Below are 21025 nucleotides of genomic sequence, written 5' to 3'. Positions count from 1 at the left end.
CAAGGTTCGATTCCAACCTCGGGCGACTGTGTGGAGTTTGCGCATTCTTCCCAAATCTGCGTGGATTTGCTCTGGGCGCTCTGGTTTCCTCCCATAGTCCAAAGATGTGCAGTTTACACAGACTGGTGAAATTCCCCATAGTGTCCAGGGATGTAGCAGGGTTACAGGGATAGGGTAGGGGGGGGTATCTGGGTGAGATGATTTTTGAAGGGTTGGTGTGGACTCAATGGGCCGAGTGACCTGCTTCCACTCTGTAGCGTTTCTGTGACTGTTGACGTTAGTGTGTCGGATTGGGTCATTGCGGGCCTAGTTGGGCCCAGCTGCTGACTGTTTGACTCTCAATCTCAGGTGGTTGGCATTGGAGCAGGACAGCAGTCCCGCATTCACTGCACCAGACTGGCAGGGGACAAGACTGACCACTGGTGGCTCCGACACCACCCCAAGGTGCTGGCCATGAAGTTCAAAGTGGGCACCAAGCGGGCCGAGATCGCGAACGCCATTGACCAGTATGTCGGGGGCACAATGGAGGTAAGCTAGTGGCGCGCCTTTCTGTGGGGGCGTGCGGTGTCTGGTTTGTGCTTTCGGAGAGCCGTCTGCTTAGATGGGAGCTGCCCCCCCACCACCCCCACCCATACACTCCCCGGTCGACCTTCTAAGGAATCGCTCCCCCTACCTTAAGTTGACTAATGTGGCAGAGAGGTCAAAGGTCAACCTGCCCATTGTCAGGGTCTGAAATCAAATGCTTATCGTAGTGTGTGAAAGTGCAGCTTCCTCCTCGTCCCCGTCCGACTTCTCAATAGTGTATGAAGTAAATCCTTCAGGGAATTGGACTGCCTTCTCACATCCCGTGCAAAAAGTCTGACCTGCATTTGTCTAAGACCTGTATCACCTTGCAGGCTTTACGGTCTCGGCGCTACACCGAAGTGTTAGCCCAGATTTCAGTGCCCAAATCTCTAGAGTGTGACTTGAACTTGCGACCTTTGTACTCTAAGAGGTGGTAGGGTTGTGGGGGCGATGGGGGTGGGTGGGGGGGATGCATGTGTATTAATGCCTAGGCTGAAGCTTGGGCCTGTTGCCTGCGCGGTTGCTTTATTGACTAACTCGACCACTGTGTATCTAGGGGGCAGTATTGACCGTCTTTCCTTGTGTCCATTGCTTTGTTTCTCTTGTGGGCCGGTCAGGCGGAGGATCTGCCTGCGTGGCAGGCCATGTTCGAGGACCCACCTGAGCCACTCTCGGACACTGAGCGGAAGAACTGGATCTCCCGCCTGAGCGGCGTCGCTCTGAGCTCGGATGCTTTCTTCCCGTTCCGTGACAATGTCGAGCGTGCCAAGAAGGTGAGTGGCTGGCCCCCCCTGTCAACAGCTGTGTCCACTGTGGAGGTAGGGGGAGGGGAAGTCATATCCTCCATGCCCAACGCACAGAGCTTTCAAATGCATCATTGACCCATGCACCAAATTAATATGGCCACTGTTTTGTGTAGGGGATTGTGGGAGTGGAAGATGTTAGGTACATTGGAGGCACCAGGTCTTGGGGTCTGGGCTTAGGTGGGTGAGCTGTCTGACACACATCCTCAAGTGTCTCAGGAAAGAGTGTTACCCATTTGGGTCAACCTGGAAGCATGGAATACGCTTGGGTCTCCATGGAAACAACATTATCAGGCATTTGACGGAGTCCCAATTTGGCGGGGAGTTGGGGAGCACTCCAGTTGAGTTAGGTGCAGATGTTTGTCCACAGATCCCAGGATTGGGTCCGGCCCCAAGAGCCGCTAACATTGACTCACCAGTCTGAAGGGTGAGCAGTGTCCAGGGAGAGACGAAACCTTGGGGAGTGGGGCCTGGGTTTTGGTTACACCGGTCACACGGGAGCTAGTACACAGGCTGCCAATCTGAAACATGTCCTTGTTCAACATCCTGCTTCTTTAACCATGGGGTGCTAAACTGTATCTGTGGGAAAAAAATACTCCGTGTCTGGTTATTGCGTCGGTTGTTGGTCATCAGAGACAACTGTTGGTCTTTCTCACCTTTGTCTCTCGTCTCTCCTGCACTGAAGTGCAGGCCTGGTATTGGTCAGGTTCCAATCCCTAGACTATGAGGCTTTGCTTCATGAATAGGCTTGAGATAATGGAGGGTGTCAAAAGAAGGCACTGGTCAGTCAACCCACTATTGGGAGTGGCACGCAGTTTTGGCTCACAGAGAAAATTCCAGGACCCCAGAATTTAAACTCCGTCCGGTGGAAGCCAGCAGAAAGGCTTTTGCAGAACGAGTGTTGCAGCACCGGTGCCAAACAGCCTTGTGGGGGCTTCAAAGGAGCCATGTTGTTGTACTGTGGTAATTGATAATGGAAGGCCATTGAATCTAAAATGGGGCAAACTTTGTTCTGGAAGCATGAAGGGTGTGGAAGTGTTTTCAGCTGTTGGGTTTTGAGATGCACTATCATAAGTAGCTGCAGAATCTGTGGAAGTTGGCCCATGTGCAGTGGCACTGAGCAGAGAAAATTGCATTCGAATAGGCCGCATCGATGTCAATCAGAGACGGTTAGGATGTCTGCAATTTCTTTGTTGTGTCTTACGATTATCTTTATTCAACATGCTTGCAAAGCCTTCCACTATTCCAGAAATAACAATGATGATTGCTCTGGCTCGGAATTCAAGGACCAGGTTGGATTTAATTAATAAAAATCACGTTAGCATGTGTCTACTGTTCGTAGTGTGGACAAAGTTAAAAATCACACAACACCAGGTTATAGTCCAGCAGGTTTACCTGGAAGCACTAGCTTTCGGAGCGCTGCTCCAGCTGCTCCACAACATGGGTTCATAGTGTGATACAGCTGACCTAAAATGGTGGCATCAACTTTACCATCCATTGTTAAGCTTAAAAACTATTGGATAGGCCTGTGATGATCATGACAATCAAACGACCAAAAGGGGTAACTCTCAAAGGAATGTTTTACTCTCAATTTTTAGGATTACTTTTTTGAGATGGCCTGCATCGATGTAGCGTTTCTCAAAGTAGTTGCAGTTGAAAAGAATTAAATGTGGTTGTTCTCAGTGTAAACAAAGCAGCCATTTTGTCAGCCCCCATCCTCACTGGATATGGGATGCAATGGGTATCAGTAAGGACCAAATTCGGCTTTTTGTGACTCAGTTAAGATCACACCTCATGGAATACTTTAACCCCGTTGACTCAAATATGTTCACTTTAATTTTAGCTCTTCGGGATTGTTTCTCTGTCCTATCAAGCTTGGTTAGAGACAAAAAAACTGCAGATGCTGGAATCCAAAGTAGACAGGCAGGAGGCTGGAAGAACACAGCAAGCCAGGCAGCATCAGGAGGTGGTGAGGTCCACGTTTCAGGTGTAACCCTTCTTCAGGACTGAGGTTCAGTATGGGGGGAGCTGCAGCTAAAGGGGGTGGCTGGGCCAGGGTGGGTGAAGTGGGGATAGGTGAAGACAGGCAGAGGGTACAGCCTGGTTGGTCAATGGAGGAATGAATCCAGTTGGTGGCAGGGACCAGTGGAAGAGAGGGGGAGGGGCTAGGAAGGGAGTCCTGTCAAGCTGGTCATTTAACCTTCTCCATGCAAGGGTAACATTCAGTCCAGGGCAATTGTATCTTGCTGAGGTGTGAACCTTGCTGCCTCAGGTGGGGCTTTGTGAGGAGCGGCAATTATAGACTGCTTCCTATTAAATATTGTTTCTCCCCTCCACCCCCCACACAGAGCGGAGTTGATTTCATCGTCGCCCCGTCTGGATCGGCAGCTGACCGGGTGGTGGTCGATGCGTGTGAGCAGCTGGGTATAACACTGTTCCACACCAACCTGCGACTCTTCCACCACTAGAGGCTTCGCGTCCCCTGTTCTCAGCAATGCTCCTGGGGCATGAGTGAGACCCATCACTAGCTGTAACTACGAAGAAAAATTGTTTTTTGTACCACAGCCCAGATCGATTCTACAGAGCACGCCCTTCCTTCCAAAGATTGTCATTTTATGTATGAAGGAAAATGTTTGGGCTCATGCCCACTGCTGTAGTGAGTTGTCTCCATTTAGTTTTCCAAATAAACACCGTGGTTTGGAAGTTGAAATGTGTGTGACTGTTGGTGTAGTGTGGGGAAAACTCCCAACACCTTGTGATTTGTAGTCATACAACACAGAAACAGGCCTTTAGGCCCAACTAATCCCAAACTAGTCCCACATGCCTGTTTGACCCACATTCCTTCAATCATCTATTCATTTATTTATCAAAATGTTTCTTAAACATTGTAACTATACCTACATCCAACACTTTCTCCACAGTTCGTTCCATACTTAAACCACTAGTGTTTAAAACAAACCCTCATTTCTTTAAATCTTCCTCTACTCGCCTTAATACTATGTCCCTAGTCTTGAAATCTCTCACCTTAGGGAAAAGACATTTAGCCTATCTATTCCCCTCATTATTTTATGTATCTTTGTAAGGTTACCGTGCCTCAACCTCCTACACTCGAGTGAAAAATATCCCAGAGTTTCTTTATAACTCAAACCCTCCATTCCCAGCAGCATCCCGGTAAATCCCTCCTGAGTCCTCTCCAGCTTAATAATATCCTTCCTGTAACAGGGAGAACAGAATGGGACACAGTACTCCAGATGAGTTAAATCTCTCCAGCTGGGGTAAGGGGTGGGCTCCAACGGAGAGAAGGGAGAACCGACTGGAACCTCTCCGGTCTGATCTCGGAGCTGTCGTCTCCAGTGCTTCCAGTTTTTCTGAGACGGGCAACTCAAAGTCAGTCAAGGAGTGAGCCAGTGCAGACAGAGGGTCGTTTGAGCTTTAAAGGTCAAGGTTTGCTTTTAAAGGGCTGTAAGGATCACAGATACCACCACAGATCAGATGCTCAAATGTCGCAGTCTTGGCGCTACTACAGTCCCTTGCTGAGAACACAGTGAATAGGGGGACTGTGTACACCCCACAGTCCACTCCTGACCCTGAAACAGTGTGAAGAAAGCACCAGCATGTTCTTTTTTTCGTAAAGTTTTATTGAAACGAGGATTTTCTGTCCGTAGGTTAGAAAAAGCACTGGCATCTATAAACACTGATCACGGCAAATACACCGTTAAACATCGAGCAACACAAGTGTTGCAGCAGTGCCAAACTTCATTTATGTTAACAGTATAAAAGGTTTACAATAGAATAAACACTGCATGGGGAGGGGGGAGGAAGGGTTTGATAAATAACAGCTCATTACATTTAAGACAATTACAACAGTGTGTGATCATTAAGACACTTGGGGAGAGAGTCCTGCAGCATTTGTGGAATAGAAGGACCTGCTTGTTTTTTTAATTAACTGAGTAGCGGTGTCATTCATTTCATCCTTTCACGGTGTAGATTAGGATCAAGGGGTGGGGAGGAAAGTGGGACTTGATGCTTACGCTAGAGGGTGCGGTGGTGTTAATGGGCTGGACTCAATGGTGATGAGCACCGAAGCCAACCCAGGTGGATTCTCTCCATTTCTTTTTCTTTAAAACAAAAATGGAAAATGTCTTTCGATTGCCTTCGACTTTTTCCATGGCAGACACTCCCTTTGCAGGTGAGGCTGTGATAGGAGCTGGAGGAGAGGGAGGCAGGGGTCAGTGTGTGTGTGTGTGTGAGAGACAGACAGAGAGAGAGAGAAAAGAGACAGTGGTGCTGAAGCTGGAAGAATTATTCGGACGTGCTAAGCACGCACTATCCCGGAAGCTCCCGTCGCTATTCCAAGCAGCCGTTGCCTGCAGCTCTGCTCTCGCTGTCTCTCGCCTTACTCCAACTGCTCAGAGTCAGCCAGCAAACCTCCCGGGCTCCTGCATTCCACCGGGCAGTGTATGTACTGTGTGTGGGGTGGGGAAGGTGGGGCCAGGGAAAGAGGGGAGAGAATGCACACGGTTAGAAAACCTGCCATTGCAACTCGGGAAGTGACACCATCAGAACAGTCTCGGTCTTGTTTTAAGAGTCATACAGCACAGAAAGTTTTACCAAAATGCAATACTTTGCGTTTATCAAAATTTAACTCCATCTGCCACTCCTCAGCCCATTGACGCAACTGATCAAGATTCTTTGTAATCTTAACGATGATTTTTTTTCTTCACTGCCCACTATTCCACCAATGTGGTGTCATCCAGAAACTTACTCACCATGCTTTGTGTATTTTCACACTGAAATCATTACTCACCATGCTTTGTGTATTTTCACACTGAGATCATTACTCACCATGCTTTGTGTATTTTCACACTGAAATCATTTATATAAGTGACAAACAACAAAGGACCTAGCACCGATTCCTGCGGAACACTGCTGGTATCAGGCCTCCAATCCAAAATCTAATCCGCCACCACCATCGTCTCTCTCCTACCATTAAACCAATTTTGTATCCAAAGTCGTCAATCTTATCTCGCTCGAGGTAGTTCAGCTTGAGGGTCACCACACATTCAAGAAGGGAAGGCTTCCAACTGCTGTTGTAGGGAACTGAATCTATGCCGTTGGTGTTACTGTATCAGAAACCAGTCATCCAACCAACTGAGCTAACCAATCCCAATTTTGTATCCAATTGGTAAGTGCACACTGAATCCCACGTGATAAGGGGTGGCACGGCTGCTGCCCCACAGCACCATGGTCCCTGGTTTGATTCTAGCCTCAGGCTACTGTGTGGAGTTTGCACATTCTCCCCATGTCTGTGTGGGTTTCCTCCCACAATCCAAAGATGTGCAGGTCAGGTGAAGTGGCCATGCTAAATTACCCATCGTGCCAGGTACATTAGCCAGAAGGAAATGGGTCTGGGTGGGTTACTCCTGGGAGGATCGGTTTGGGCTGAAGGGCCTGTTTTAATACTGTAGGAAATCTAATCTAACTTAACTTTAATAATTAGTCGGTCATGTGGAACTTTGTCAAAAGCTTTACTGAAGTCGAAGTAAACAATATCTACTGCTCTGCCTTCGATCTTTTTGGTAACTTCCTCAAAAAGCTTACAGACAGCACCTCAGGCTTTGACATGACGTCAGACAGACTGTCCCTACCTCTGTCAGCTCACATTTCCCTTAGCTTGAGTCCCTCAGCTGGGACCCTTCAGATGTAACTGGCACCAAAGGCTATGGAACAGCTGCAACTATAAGAGTTGAGACAGAGGGGGCAAGGCTACAATAACACAATGCATCCCAAAACATTGCCCCGCTGTAACGCCGGTTTTGAGGTTGATAAGATGTCAGTGACCCCCACATTGAGTGTCTGTGGGCCTACTCATCACGGAGGGCAAGAAGCTGATCTGAGCGACATGGTGACCACCTCAGCTTCCCTCCGCAACAACTTTGCCGACACATTCCCTCTGGTGCTGCTTCCACATGGGATCAGAGCGGACAGTGGATTGTGGAGCGAAACGACGTCGTGTAACTCAAGGGTTTTGGGCGTGGAAACTTCTCTGCTGTGTTGGGATTTGTAGTTGCTTTCACTGCTGTCAGACTGACTGTGTGGAGCATGTCGGATCGTGCTTATTCAACCTGTTTGCTCTGTAATGCAGCTGTTGCCAGTGCAACATTACTGTTTGCCTGAGTCCATTCACTCCTCCCTCCCTACCTAATGTTTCCAGCCCATGTAGTGAGTTGCTATTCCAAGTCATTACTGTTGATAATCGGGTGACCAAGACTGGCCCACTCTTTGTAATATTTCTGAAGAAAGCACAAGTCAAATTAGCCTAGAAACGTATATCCCCAGCCCCTGCACATCAGAGACCTGAAGCACTCAGAGCAAAGGCGGATTAAAGTGGTGCTGAAAAAGCACAGCAGGCCCGGCAGCATCCAATGAGCAGGAAAATCGATGTTTTGGGCAGGAGCCCATCATTAGGAAAATTCTCCTGCCGAAACGTCGATTTTCCTGCTCCTCGGATGCTGCCGGGCCTGCTGTGCTTTTCCAGCACCACTCTACTCTTGACTCTAATCTCCAGCATCTACAGTACAGTGCAGAGGCAGCCCACTGTCTCATTGCATTTTTGAACAACCCAGTAACAAAAATCAAATCCGAAATCCGTCAAAATGAAAAACCCGGGAACTGCGGGTGCTGGAAGTCAGAAATTGCTGGAGAGACTCAGCGGGTCTGTGCAGAGAAAGCAAGGAGTTAACGTCTTGGGTCTGGTGACCCTGCTTTCGAACTCAGCTCCCTCTCCACAAGACGCGGCCACACCCGCGGAATGTCTCCAGCGGTTTCCCATTCTGTTCCCGTGCAAATGAATCACGCTGTGCATCAGGAGTGACCAAACAGCCCAGCCCCTGCGACGCCCATTGGTCTCGAGGGGCCTGTATCCACACTGTTCGGGCACCGTGTCGAAGTGGAAGACAGGCACAGCCCACCACCTCTTTGTTTTTCTGAACAAGATTCCTCACAACATTGGCATTGGTGGCACAAGGCGGCAGCTGTAGTGAACAATATTCCCTCCTAAGCTCAGACCACACGGCACACCAATGCAGAGCTTCCACTTCTGGAACCCGCTGGCACGTGTGGGCCTTGGCACACCAGCAATACCCATTATGGGCAGAGTTGGTGGGGAGTCGGTTTCTCGAACCCCTGCAAGTGCTCTGAAAACTGCCCTCCCTGTTGGCACAGCCAGTAGGACTGAAGTCACGCCTAGCCCATTAACTGGGAAGAGGGGCAAGTCCCCCCAGGGTCTGTAGTGAATCAGTGGGATCTTTTATCAACAATTCCCACATGTTCGATGCCAATTTTGTTTTTCTCTTAGTGCAAGTGTTTTTGCTTTATGTTTCCAACTGTGATCATTGATATTAGGTTTCTACTCACTCTTGATCCGTATCTCGTCAGCGTGTGTTGGGACAATGATGACTCAGACGAATGGGAGCTGGTTCCCTCTATCAGCGGGTCGAAACCGGGCCTGTGGCAGTTGCTGCAACGCCAACCCTGTAACCAGAACAGTCAACCCCACTGATGAAGCGTTTATATAGCACCTTTCATGGAGCCAACATTTCACAGGAGCATTGGCAGCTGGCATTTAAATGACGCACAAAGAGGCGGTGGGGTGGCAAGGCCAATCTCTTGGTCCTGAGGTGAGGGAGGATGCCAGAGCTGAAGGACTGGGCACCACCGGTTCAGCCGTAGCTCGTGTAAATGGCCAGCATTCGGTCAGGCACAGCATTGGAAGGGCTGGAGGAATCGAAAGAGAGAGAAAAGCCGGGCAAGGGGCAAGGCCGTGGATGGATTTGAACCCCAAGTGAAGGCTTTTAAAATGAAGATGTTGTAATGGTGGGGGAGTATCAGTGGTTCCAGGCCATGGCCCACCTTTTACAACCACACCATGTCTTGAAGCAACTTCCAACCAGTGCCATCACTGCTGTAACACAGGATTCTGGGTAGGCCATGGCCTAGTGGTGTCTCAAAGCTAGACTGTTAATCCTGAGACCCGGGTAATGTTCTGGGGACCCAGGTCTGGCCACGGCAGAATTTGAATTTGAATAAAAGATCTGGTATTAAGAATCTAACCATGACCATGAGTTGATTGTTGGGGGATTAAAAAAACCCATCTAACATCCTTCAAGGAAGGAAACCACCATCCTTACCTGCTCTGGCCTACATGCGACTCCAGACCCGAAGCCATGTGACTGACTCATAATTCCCTCTGGGATGGGCAATAAATGCTGGCTAGCCAGTGATGCCCTCATCCCGTAAAACCAAACAAAAAACAAAATGGCAGCCAATTTGTCTCATGTCATCCAGATCATTTTTATTTTGAGGGGGTTAGCCAGGACACCAGTGGATAGAAATCAGCTCTCCTTCCTGCAATCAAAAGCCTAACTCAGGAGCCACATGCCTCATCCATGCTCTTAATCCAATCTCTTCAGGAAACAAAATAAACGCCCTGCAATTGTTACCTGTTGTCCGCCCAAGTCATTCATACAGCCTCTCCTTAGGAGCGCACTTCCTCAGTACTTTCCTGGGAGCAACAGCCAGATTATAAATCCAAGGTTCTGGAATGGGGTTTGAACACTCAAACTCAAGAGGTGCTACCAATGGTGTGAGAGTTGACACACCATGGAAGAGGGTAACCTCTCTGCCAGTCTTGCCACCCACTGCCATTAACATTGCAATGAGGCCTAGTCTCAGGCCTGGGTTGGGCGGTTCCCTGTGGATTTCAACACAGACCCTCGCAGTTAGAGGGACGAGGATCCATGATGCTTTGGGCTGTGTCTCTCTTAATCCATGCTCTTAATCTCAACTCTACACGGGTGAAGGACTAAGCAGAATAAAAGCCCCATTCTCGTTACCTGTTGTCCTCCTAAGCAAGTACAGGTACAGATGGCACCCAGATACTCCTTCTGCCACTGTTCCCCTACATTGTACATGTTTCCCTCATCGTAGCAAGAGGCTTCGTCTGCAGACAGAACAGACAAGAAGTCAGTACAGTCAATGATCAGCACCAGAAATGTTTACAGACCACACTAAAACAAAAATCCAAACAACCGCTAATGCTGTAAATCATCTCGTGCTAAAAAAGGGCTACCCCACCCGAAAAGTTAACTCTTGACTTCTCTCCACGGATGCTGCCAGACCTGCTTCCAGCAATTTCTGTTTTTGCTGTGGAGCCATTGGACAGACAGCCTGTGTCTCAGAAACATTTCTACGTCACCCTTGCTGTCAGAGCACACTTGACACTCATCCAAGTTGTAGAGGTTGGAACGAGGCAAGAGAAGTTGATGTTTCAGGAAGGAGTTACAAGGCAAAGGGCATGGTTAGATGAAGGCATGGCCACCAATGGTGGTGGGCGAGTAAAGAGGACCAGAGTACCAGTGGGAGTGTGGGGCTGGGGAGGACTGAACAGGTAAAGCAGCGAGAAAGGAGAATTTCAGAATGGAGGCACTGCTCGAACAGGAGTTAACACCAGACTACACGCACAGGGGAGTTTGACAGGGGGACGGCACTTGGGTGTGAGCTAAGGCATGGGCAGGAACAATTTGGATGCTGTCAAACTTACTGAGGGTGGGAAGCCAGAGACTAACCAGGAATGCACGGGAACACTCAAATCGCAATGACAAAAAAAATCAGACTGAAGGCCTCCACAAAGGTGAACTGAGCCTGAGAGAGAGAGAGAGAGAGACAAGGCGGGGGGAGGGGGGATGGTTGGTGGCACAAAACACAAAAGGAAAACTGGCAAAAGCAGCTGCCTGGAAGTGAAATAATGTTTCCCGTACGACCAATGGTAGAGTTTGTTTCATCTTCTCTCACTCTTTCTCTGTTCCAGACAAAAAGGGATGCTGACTGCCAGTGCAGGGCTCATACCAGCCTCTCCACTTCCCACGCACATGCTGCTGCTCCCGGTGAGAGGCGCCAGCCCAGTGCAGACTCCCTCCCACTCCTGGACTTGGTCCCGTTCCCACCAGGGTCCTAAGCTCTGCCTCGCCTCCCTCACAGCCCCACCCCCACCATTAGCAGTGCCCCATTGGGAATGATACCACTGTGTGCTGAATGCAGCGAGCTCACTGGCACACCCCTCAGACACATCCTTCGGGCCTGCCCCGTTGCCGTTACGGATAAACCACTCTGCCATCTGAAAGCGTTCCTACTTACGTGGTTCACATTTAAACTCGCCCTTCCCGTTGCCCAGGCAAGTACAGCTGAGCATTTGGCCGTTGTCACTGCGACGGTTCCATTTCTCACCGACTCTGTAGTTCATGCCATTATCGTGGCACCACTCTGGGCAAGGAGAGGAACAATTACCAAGGGTGGACTCAAAACCAAACAGATACCCACACCTCTTCTGGTACAACACTAATCGCTTTGTCCTGCAGTGAAAAACCACACTCCCACCTTCCTGTGTTCACCTGAACTGACTTCCGTCCGACTCACCTTGGCTTCACCAGTATTAGCTCTGATGGAAACCAGCAATTACACACAAGAAAGGCCAGGATCAGAAACCTTATGTACTGAAACACACAAAACCACAGAATACTGGTTTCCTCCCCAAAACAGAAGCACTTTTCCCTCATCTCGATCTGCGTTTTTAATGCTTTCTGCAGGCACCTAATTCTGTCACCTGGCACAGCTATGCCACAGTTTTCAACTCCACGTGTGGAACCATAACAATAGTTTTGCCCTCACAATCTCGGAGCACTGTAAATTGAGGCTACTTTGCCTAGCTGAGTGAATGCAGATGGATGGTCCTCCACAAAACTTGCCAGTTGAAGGTTTCAGACCAGACCTCCCCTCTGAAAGACTTCCATTTTAGTTTCGTTCAGTGATGTGTGGAATATCCCTGCTTTTCTCCAAACTGCTTGGCTTGATACTAAGTGGCCCCTGGGGGCCCACTTAGTGCACCCCAATATAGATCTGGAGGGCAGCACTGGATCAAACCCAGCAACAGCATGGCGTTAAGGCTGGGGCTGATGACAAGTCATTAACAGCACTCAACAAAACTATTCAGCCTGTCACGCTTAAGCCAGCTCTTTGGAAACAAACACAACTCATTAGTTCCATCCCATCCTTACTAAAGCTCTGTAATGTTTCCCTTCCCCTGATCCTTCCAGCTATGTTATTAACAAAGACTCAAATCCGTCTGCACCTTTTACAGTGTATTCTGGACCATATCATCAGAGTATCCATAGAGTGTAGGCGCAAGCCGTTCAGCCCATTTCATCCACACTGACCCTTCAAAAGGGCACTCCACCCAGAGCCATCCCTTCCATGTAACCCTACATTTCCCATGGCTATTCCACCCAGCCTGCACGTCCCTGGACACTATGGGCAATCTGCCTAAGCTGCAGACCTTTGGACTGTGGGAGAAAACCCACGCAGACACAGGGAGAACGTGCATACTCCACACAGACAGTTGCCTGAGGCTGAATTGAACCGGGGCCCCTGGTGCTGTGAAGCAGCAGTGCTGAACATGTTGTCCAATATGTCTCACTTTCACCAATCATCTCTAGTCACTGACCCTCCCATTGGTGCAAATTCTTTGCCTGATCGACTACCACAATGCCTCACTGTGTTGAGTCCTTTGGGTCAATCTACCTTGAGTCTTTACTCCAAGGAAAACAGTCCCAACATCTCCAATACCTCAATGTTGTCCTCACTGTGGTTATCACTGGAGTCCCACCCGCCTTCTCCAAACCCTGTCAATCATATACAGCAGTGCCCAGAATTGAGTGCAATATTGCCATCGAGTGTCTCACCAGCAATGTCGGGAGGTAACATCCTGCCTTGGACGCACTGAAACTCTGCTCAGCGTAAATGAGCTATAAATCTCAACCATTCTCAGCCATCACACAAGGTTACGCATTCAGCCAAAATCACTTCTGACACGTGGGCACCATTAATGCCGTCGCGAGTCTATTAAACCTCAATTGGTCTTGGTTCATGGCCAATGTCCTGGTTTCCTAAACCTGAGGAAGCAAGGCAGTTCCCCATGTGACCGCAGCGGTCACATGTTAAGTGGTCATCTCCAGTCATGTGTGCCCTTGCATTGGCCATGGGAAGTACCATCAGGGTACGGGGAACAGGCCAATGCACCCCAGACATGCTTGTCCGTTTCAGCGCTTTCTAGAGAAACTCTGGGTCTCAAACATGCCAAGGTTCATGGGGGTGGGGTGGGGGCCAGGGAGCAGGGAATTGGGAAAGAGGAGGGAAGGGTTGGAAGAGAATGTGCAGACAACTACTCACTAGTTGAGTCACACCTGATATGACCACTTCCATAGCCTAAGCATTTACACCAGAGTTTGAAACCAGTCTCAGACATTCGCTCCCACTCCTGGCCGATGGCATAGTGGGAGTTTGTGGCTGTGTCAAAGCAAGATTCATCAGGGATGAGCTGGGTGCCGTGGTCGGGAGCTGCAACATAAAAGGGAACAACAGGGTCAACAGGGAGGAGGAAAGATCTCACAACATTTGACCTTTGATTAAATGTTCGGGATTAAAAGTCAAAGCACTGCCCTCCCAATGGTGGCTCAGTGGACACAGACTCTCTCCTCGGTCTTGGCTCCAAGTCACGCTTCCGGACCAGAGAACCGAATCCAGGCTGACGTTCCCAGCACAGTGCCCGGGAGTGCTGCACTGCCAGCGGCTACAGTCACCTGGATAAGGTGCTAAACTGCTGAAGCCCTGAGTGTCCGCTGTGGTGGATGGAGCCGTCTTGTGTGACACTGGAGTGAAGGAGTTCTCCCTCGTGTCCCACTTGGGAGTTTATCCTGCTGACCAAAGGCGAACTTCATCAACCGTCACACCCCCTCATGTTAGGTTCTGCGGGATCTTGCTATGCTCATGTCTCCCCCTTGACAGCGACGATCGCAGTTCAGTGCGCGCACCCAATGCTGCTGATGTCTCAAGGTGCTGTGCAAACGCAAACTGTTGGGACGGATGACGGGATGGTGCGACCCCAACTGGGTGCAGTGGAGGTGGGAGGTGGGTGAATAAAAAACCAAGTGAAACTTGCATTTATATAGCACCTCTTCAGGTGCATTACCCACCTGAAATGTTTCTGGGAACAAACGGTTTTGTTCACAGCCAATACCAAGCAGGACAGTGATGAGCAAGTAACAAATATAAAATCGACACCCTGGGGAGAACTGCACTGACATTCATCGAAGGGGTGCCATGAAATATTTTAACATCCTTCCCTTCAGGGGGCGAAGCCTTGGGGCTGATGCCTCCTTGTGCAGACAAGCCAGCAGCAACCCCTCGGGGTGGCGATCGAGTGGGGCAAAGAGGATTTGGCGCCCCGAGGGAGCGTGGCATGTACCACTGACTGTTCTCCTGGTGCAGGGAAGAAAGAGTCAAACTCCTGAGTATTACGGGATTTGAAGCTGCCAATCATACTGAGGGAAAGGGATTAATCCCGTCAAAATGGGAGGGACTGCCTAATCGGCAAACCACAAGGGCAGTCTTTTATATCCTAACCATCTCGCAGTCCCTCCCATTCCTCTACTTTCCTCATGTGGTTAGTTCACCCAATCTGCCGCGGCTAATCCATATTGACTGAAAGAATTAAAAGGCTGCTCCTGTTTGCTGTCTGACTTGACCCACTGTTGTCAGAGACCGTGTCGCTGTCAATATTTGGTTTTTGAGGGTGAACACACTCACATGCAGACGTGTGCTGCAGTCAGCCTGAGGGGGCAGGGGCTGGTTGGCAGGCTGCACCGACAGGGGCCACATGGTCTTAGCCTGTCTGAAGGAGCTAGTTCTTGGTGCCACCTGGCCTCAGCGCAAAGGGAGCCCCATGCTCTGCATCCACTGCCAGGGCCTGCAGCCAGATTGCTGCTAATGTCTGCTCTGCAGGACAAACCACCCCCACCTGATTGCTCCTGCTCTCTCTCTCTCAGGTGGGGAGGGGAGGGAGAGAGGGAGTGAGAGGGGGGAGGCAGGTGGGGGTAGGGGGTGCGGTGCTTATGTGCACTGTTGTTAAGTTGCATCGTTTTTAGGGTACATGGTCGTTAGGGTGCATCATCGTTAGGGAGCATCGTCATTAGGGTACATCGGGTACATCGTTGTTAGGGTACATCGTCGTTACAGAGCATCGTCGTTAGGGAGCATCGTCGTTAGGGAGCATCGTCGTTAGGGCGCATCGTCGTTAGGGCGCATCGGGCACATCGTTGTTAGGGTACATCGTCGTTAGGGCGCATCGTCGTTAGGGCGCATCGTCGTTAGGGCGCATCGTCGTTAGGGCGCATCGTCGTTACGGAGCATCGTCGTTACGGAGCATCGTCGTTAGGGAGCATCGTCGTTAGGGTGCATCGTCGTTAGGGAGCATCGTCATTAGGGTACATCGTAGTTAAGGTACATCGTTGTTAGGGTACATCGTCGTTAGGGAGCATCGTCGTTAGGGCGCATCGTCGTTAGGGCGCATCGGGCACATCGTCGTTAGGGAGCATCGTCGTTAGGGAGCATCGTCATTAGGGAGCATCGTCGTTTGGGAGCATCGTCGTTAGGGTACATCGTCGTTAGGGTACATCGTCGTTAGGGAGCATCGTCGTTAGGGAGCATCGTCGTTAGGGAGCATTGTCGTTAGGGTACATCGTCGTTAGGGTACATCGTCGTTAGGGTACATCGTCGTTAGGTTACATCGTTGTTAGGGTACATCGTTGTTAGGGAGCATCGTCGTTAGGGAGCATCGTCGTTAGGGTACATCGTCGTTAGGGTACATCGTCGTTAGGGAGCATCGTCGTTAGGGTACATCGTCGTTAGGGAGCATCGTCGTTAGGGAGCATCGTCGTTAGGGAGCATCGTCGTTAGGGTACATTGTCGTTAGGGTACATCGTCGTTAGGGAGCATCGTCGTTAGGGTACATCGTCGTTAGGGAGCATTTCTCAAGAGGAGAGTCAAAAGGGAATCCCACCTCCCCACAGAGACAGCCCACCCCCACCCAAACCGAGGACCGGTCGTGGAACAGCTCACGGAAGGCGCTTCCAAAACCTGCAGGGCAGCATTCTGTTTACAGTCCTCCCGTGGCACTGCTCCTTCCCAGCTCTCCGTTAGCTCCTCCTGCTCCACGCGACCTTCCAGAACCCGTTCCCATCCCACCAACCCTGACCTCGAGGGGATCACCTCCCCACTTTAGCTATTCCGCACAAGCATGGCCTCTTGAATTCCCAACCTGAACCTCACCTGCTCCTTCCTGTCGAGAAAATAAAAGAGCTCCTCTCCCCCACTTTCGACGCGCCCCTTCAAACCGACCTAACTCCCACCAAACTGCTCCTTGCCAGGCTCAGCTAAGTTTCTTTTTGTACGGTTGGTGCCCCTGTGAGGTATTCCAAGATGGTTGGGGACTTTTGGAAAACCCACCTGGTTCACTAATGCCCTTTAGGGAGGGAAACTGGCACCCTACTCTGGCCTACATCTGATTCCAGAACCCACAACAATATGGCTGACTTTTAACTGCCCTCTGGACAATTAGGAATTGGCAATAAATACTGGCCTACTCAGCGACACCAAAATTCACAAATGAATAAAAAAACGGTGATGTAGGGAGGGTCCTGGCATTCACATGATGATTATGGACAGCCGCTGGTCGGTGATTGATCAAACGTCCCTCCTGTCATGGGGTTTCTCGATATATTTGTCCTCTGCTCACTCCTTCCTCCAAAGCCTTTTGCCAAAGGGAACAGCACACTCACCAGACAGCCCTTGGATAGTTCTGCCCACCGCAGGCACTGGCAAAGAACCGCAGCACTACAAAGGCCCTGGAGGGGGCAGCAGAGGAGCTCCTTGGCCTCCTTCGGCCTGAACAATGGTGCGTGATCAACGGGGCAGGGATTTACAATTTGAGGCAATGTGGGTTGGGGCGGGGTGTTGATTGAGGGAGAGGAGTGGATAGGCCCAGTGGGGAGCAAGTTGATGTTGATGGCATCATTAACTCCAGTGAACTCCCCCCCGAGCGTCAATCCCCTAAGTGGGTCATCGCCGCCCACTCAAAGGCTTACTCCCAGGGGTGGGGCACACCAGCGCTACTTACAGGTATGTCCGACTGTGATGATGTCCTCCAGGACCTTGTGCTTCCCTTGCCCATCCAGAGCCTCGACCAGGATGTTGTATCGTGTCCCTAACACCAGGTTGGGCAGCACGGCGTATGTGGAGGTGCCCGGAACCCGAAGCTGCGTGGCAGAGTTAAATATAAAAAAAGGTGGTGAATTCAGACGATGCCCTCGTTATTTCCCCGAGAACACAACTTATCGCTCTGTTTTGGGTTGCGGTGGAGATGCTGTGTGGGAACTGGGGGTGGGGGGGAAACGAATGAATGATTTTCAAGCGAGCGAGGGTCCTCTTTCAGCCTACCCTGTGGTCCTGGCCTTGTGTCGGCCCTGGCACCTCAGTCTCGGGTGAGGCCTGTTCATCTCGGGGAGGGAAGTGACTCAAGACTTGGGCACGGAAGCCATGGTTCCACTATATCCCTTACTCCCCCCACCCTGGGCAAACCCCACCTCTGAGTACCCACCATTCCGGGCAGGACAGCCCCCTCCAGCCATTCCAGGGTTGATCCGCTGCATTCTGTTCCGTTGTAAATCCAAGCGTAAGTGGTCTGTAAAGGGGAGTGGGAACCCAGAGAAACCCATTTCAACCAGGGCCGTCCTTGCCTGGTTGAGGTGCTTTATCGTTGCCCACAGGATACCCTCTCTCTCTCTGTAAGTGAACTGCAAACTAGGCTAACCCCTCACCCTCACAATGAAGGGGATAGCACACTGGCATGGGCACGTGTGGAGAGGAAGGACAGCAACAGCTTTCAGCCCTCAGCCGGAGCTGACTCCTGGGAGGTGGCAGAGTGGCTGCCCAAGTGCCAGGTAACCCCATGACAAAACTGGGGGGTTTGTCTCAGAATCCTACCCATTCAGAGGAACACTGGCCGCACTGGGTCAAGGAGCAGCCATGGCATCTGGGAGATGGGTTGCCAATTCTGGTTGAATGGGTTTCTTCCCCCTCAAACATCCAGCTTCCCACCCTCTGCCACCTCCAATGTGTGTGTGGGGGGGGGTGGGGGGGGAAAGAGACTGGGGAGGGGCGGGACGATGTTGGAAGAACTGGCAACCCATTCTCGAGAAGCTGACTGGTGCACTGCATGACTGGGAGAGGGTGAGGTAACTTACCTGGAAAGCGTTCTCCTTCTGTCCCACAGGGTAGCACGTGACCAGGTACTCCAAGGCGATGGTGCTGGGTTGCCAGGAGACGATGGTCTTGGGCTGTCGCGTCTCTTGGCCGGGCGCCTGGGTGTCAGGTTGGCCGCCGTGCCCATTGGGCAGATCGACCTCCATCTCCTCCACCCCGTGTGAGTGGATGGGGAAGATGGGGCGCTGGCTGTGGGGACCCTCGGTGGTCCTCTTCCTGTCGTCCTCTGGCCTGACTGGTCTCGAAGGCCGCGGCTGCGAGGACTGGTCATCGGGCTGGCCGTCCTTGCCGTCTCTGTCGACCAGTGGCCTCTGGCCCCTGTCATCCGGCCCTGCAATCGGCACACCACGGCCCTCGTCATACCTGGTCTCTGAGGACAACTCGGATTGCTCGAAGACCGAGGGAACGTCCAGGTACTCGGGCTGCTCGTGGCTGACAGATGGCGAGAGCGTGGCAAGCTGCGGGAGGGGGGCTTGAAAGCAGAAGAGCAACGGCGGGTTAAAGGTTAATGAGAAGCTGTTGCTGGCTGCGGCCCGGCCAGGGGATAGTGAGCTGTAGAAATCACTGGGCGCCCCCGATGGCTCCCCTCTGAACACGCAGCATGCATCTCTACCCAATGCAGAAGCATCCTGACCCCAGTGGAGGGAGGGGTCTTCATGAAAGCTAGGCATTGACCGAAGCGAATGCTGGGAGGGCAAGGACACGGGTCTCGCTACAAAGCGGCAGAGATCTGGCCACAGCGTGAGCACAGAAGCCAGAGGATTCGGGAGGCTTAGCAGCGCAGTGATGCTACGCCGGGGCCCAGCGTGTGTGCACACATACTGATCCTCACAGCAAGAACAAAATCCAGATAGAGTTTGAACACACACACACACACAGGCACGCAAACAGACACACTCTCTCAAACATTCCCACGCTATTCCCAAATCCCTCCTGCCCTAACAAACAGATAAAATCGAGTTTTTGCCCCAGTACTTCAATCAGCTGGTAGCTGGACACTGTCAATACAAAGTTAGTGCAACATTCAAAGCCACGATTGCACACTCAAAACACATATTCCTGGCCATTTTACTAAACACGTCAGGCCCCCGGCCACACTGGATAAAACGTGTCATGGACTAACATCATTTGAATGGATCTTCCAATTTATTTATATTCACACGACAAGCAGAGTCCACTCAACTCTCTGCTGCCTCTTCGCAAAAGCTTCTTTGGGAGGCCCTACTGCCTTGCCCTTTTTTCCTTCGACCCTAAAAATATTTCCTGTTCTAAGCGTTTATCAAACACCCTTTTTAAAAGTGACTATTCAATCAATTCACTCGCAGCTCAGTTCAAAGGTCGGGCATGTTTCTTGGGAGGTACGGGGCACTGCACCTTCAATGGACGTGTGTGTGTGTGTGTAGGGGTGTGTGTAGGGGTGTGTATGGGGGTATGTGTGGGGGTGTGTGTGGGGGGTGTGTGTGGGGTGTGTGTGTGGGGGTGAGTGTGGGGGTGAGTGTGGGGGTGAGTGTGGGGGTGAGTGTGGGGGTGTGGGTGAGTGTGGGGGTGTAGGTGTGTGTGTGTATAGGTGTGTGTGTGTGTCTGTGTGTTTGTGCGTGTAGGTGTGTGTGTGTGTGTGTGTAGGGGTGTGTGTGTGGGGGTGTGTGTGGGGGTGAGTGTGGGGGTGTAGGTGTGTGTGTGTAGGTGTGTGTGTGTCTGTGTCGGTGTGTGTGTGCGTGTGTGTGTGTGTGTGTGTGTGTAAGGGGAGTGGATGATTGAGGTGTGAATTGTTCTGTCCTGACCTCCCTGTTCCCCTTGTGAACTGAGTCACTGTTCAGGAAGCTATGAAGCTGAGAGGGCAGGACTGTACCTACTGCAGAGAAAGGCACAGGGGAAAGGAGGAATTGACCAGGAGGTCCCTGCAGTCTTCCTTCAGCACTCACCATGATCCTGGCTGGTCTTCTATACCATCTCCATTTTCCCATGCTATCCCCAAATCTCTCCGACCCAATAAATAGCTGATTGAATTTTAGCCCCAACACTGAAATGAGCTGGTAGCCACTGGACGGTGTCAGTACTCACTCAAAACCACAATTTCTCATTTGAAATTTGAACCATTTCAGATGTTAGTTACCAGTGGGCAGATTGGAGGTGGCACGGGCAGAGTGGCACGTTGCTGGCTCTTTCTCTGACCTTCTGCTTCACGTTGGCGTACGAGCTGAACTCCTCAGCTGGCTCCAATCTCGGAGAGGAAGCCTCCAGCAGGGACATGTCTTGCAGACCATAGGCTATTCAGCCCATCGAGTCTGCTCTGCCATTTAATCATGGCTGATGGGATCCCACTTTCCCGCTTTCTCTCTGCAATCTATCTCTGTTTTCAATAAAGTCAATGACTGGCCTCCACAGCCTCATGTGGCAGTGAATTCCATAGACTCACCACTCTCTGGCTGAAGAAGTTTCTCCTTATC

General features: G+C 50.9%; 2 protein-coding genes across 7 annotated transcripts in view; one reads left to right on the top strand and one right to left on the bottom strand.

The window, feature by feature from the left end:
• atic (5-aminoimidazole-4-carboxamide ribonucleotide formyltransferase/IMP cyclohydrolase) overlaps nt 1-4077 on the top strand; it is a 37148-nt gene extending 33071 nt beyond the window's left edge. For both annotated transcript variants that reach the window (XM_043693339.2, XM_087988887.1), the window contains 3 exons: nt 349-528; nt 1182-1337; nt 3716-4077. In XM_043693339.2, coding sequence (XP_043549274.1) covers nt 349-528; nt 1182-1337; nt 3716-3835 — 456 coding nt within the window. In that variant the 3' untranslated portion in view covers nt 3836-4077. The remainder of the gene's footprint in view (nt 1-348; nt 529-1181; nt 1338-3715) is intronic.
• A 1470-nt stretch (nt 4078-5547) lies between these two features.
• Nucleotides 5548-21025, bottom strand: part of LOC122551435 (fibronectin-like) — a 96461-nt gene continuing 80983 nt past the window's right edge. For 4 of the 5 annotated variants that reach the window (XM_043693335.2, XM_043693336.2, XM_043693337.2 and 1 more), the window contains 7 exons: nt 18560-18909; nt 17434-17572; nt 13650-13817; nt 11562-11687; nt 10262-10368; nt 8784-8900; nt 5548-5832 (listed from right to left, as the gene is read on the bottom strand). In XM_043693335.2, the coding sequence (XP_043549270.1) occupies nt 5764-5832; nt 8784-8900; nt 10262-10368; nt 11562-11687; nt 13650-13817; nt 17434-17572; nt 18560-18909 (1076 nt within the window). In that variant the 3' untranslated portion in view covers nt 5548-5763. Of the gene's footprint in view, nt 5833-8783; nt 8901-10261; nt 10369-11561; nt 11688-13649; nt 13818-17433; nt 17573-18559; nt 19051-21025 lie in introns of all 5 variants that reach the window. The other variant, XM_087988886.1, reaches the window with a different exon arrangement.

This window comes from Chiloscyllium plagiosum, unplaced genomic scaffold (assembly GCF_037043375.1).
Source record: "Chiloscyllium plagiosum isolate Xiang-an unplaced genomic scaffold, Cpla_swu_hap1 HiC_scaffold_7, whole genome shotgun sequence".
Classification (NCBI taxonomy): Eukaryota; Metazoa; Chordata; class Chondrichthyes; order Orectolobiformes; family Hemiscylliidae; genus Chiloscyllium; species Chiloscyllium plagiosum.
The sequence above is the reverse complement of the archived record's forward strand: the minus strand, read 5'-3'. Positions and strand labels throughout refer to the sequence as shown.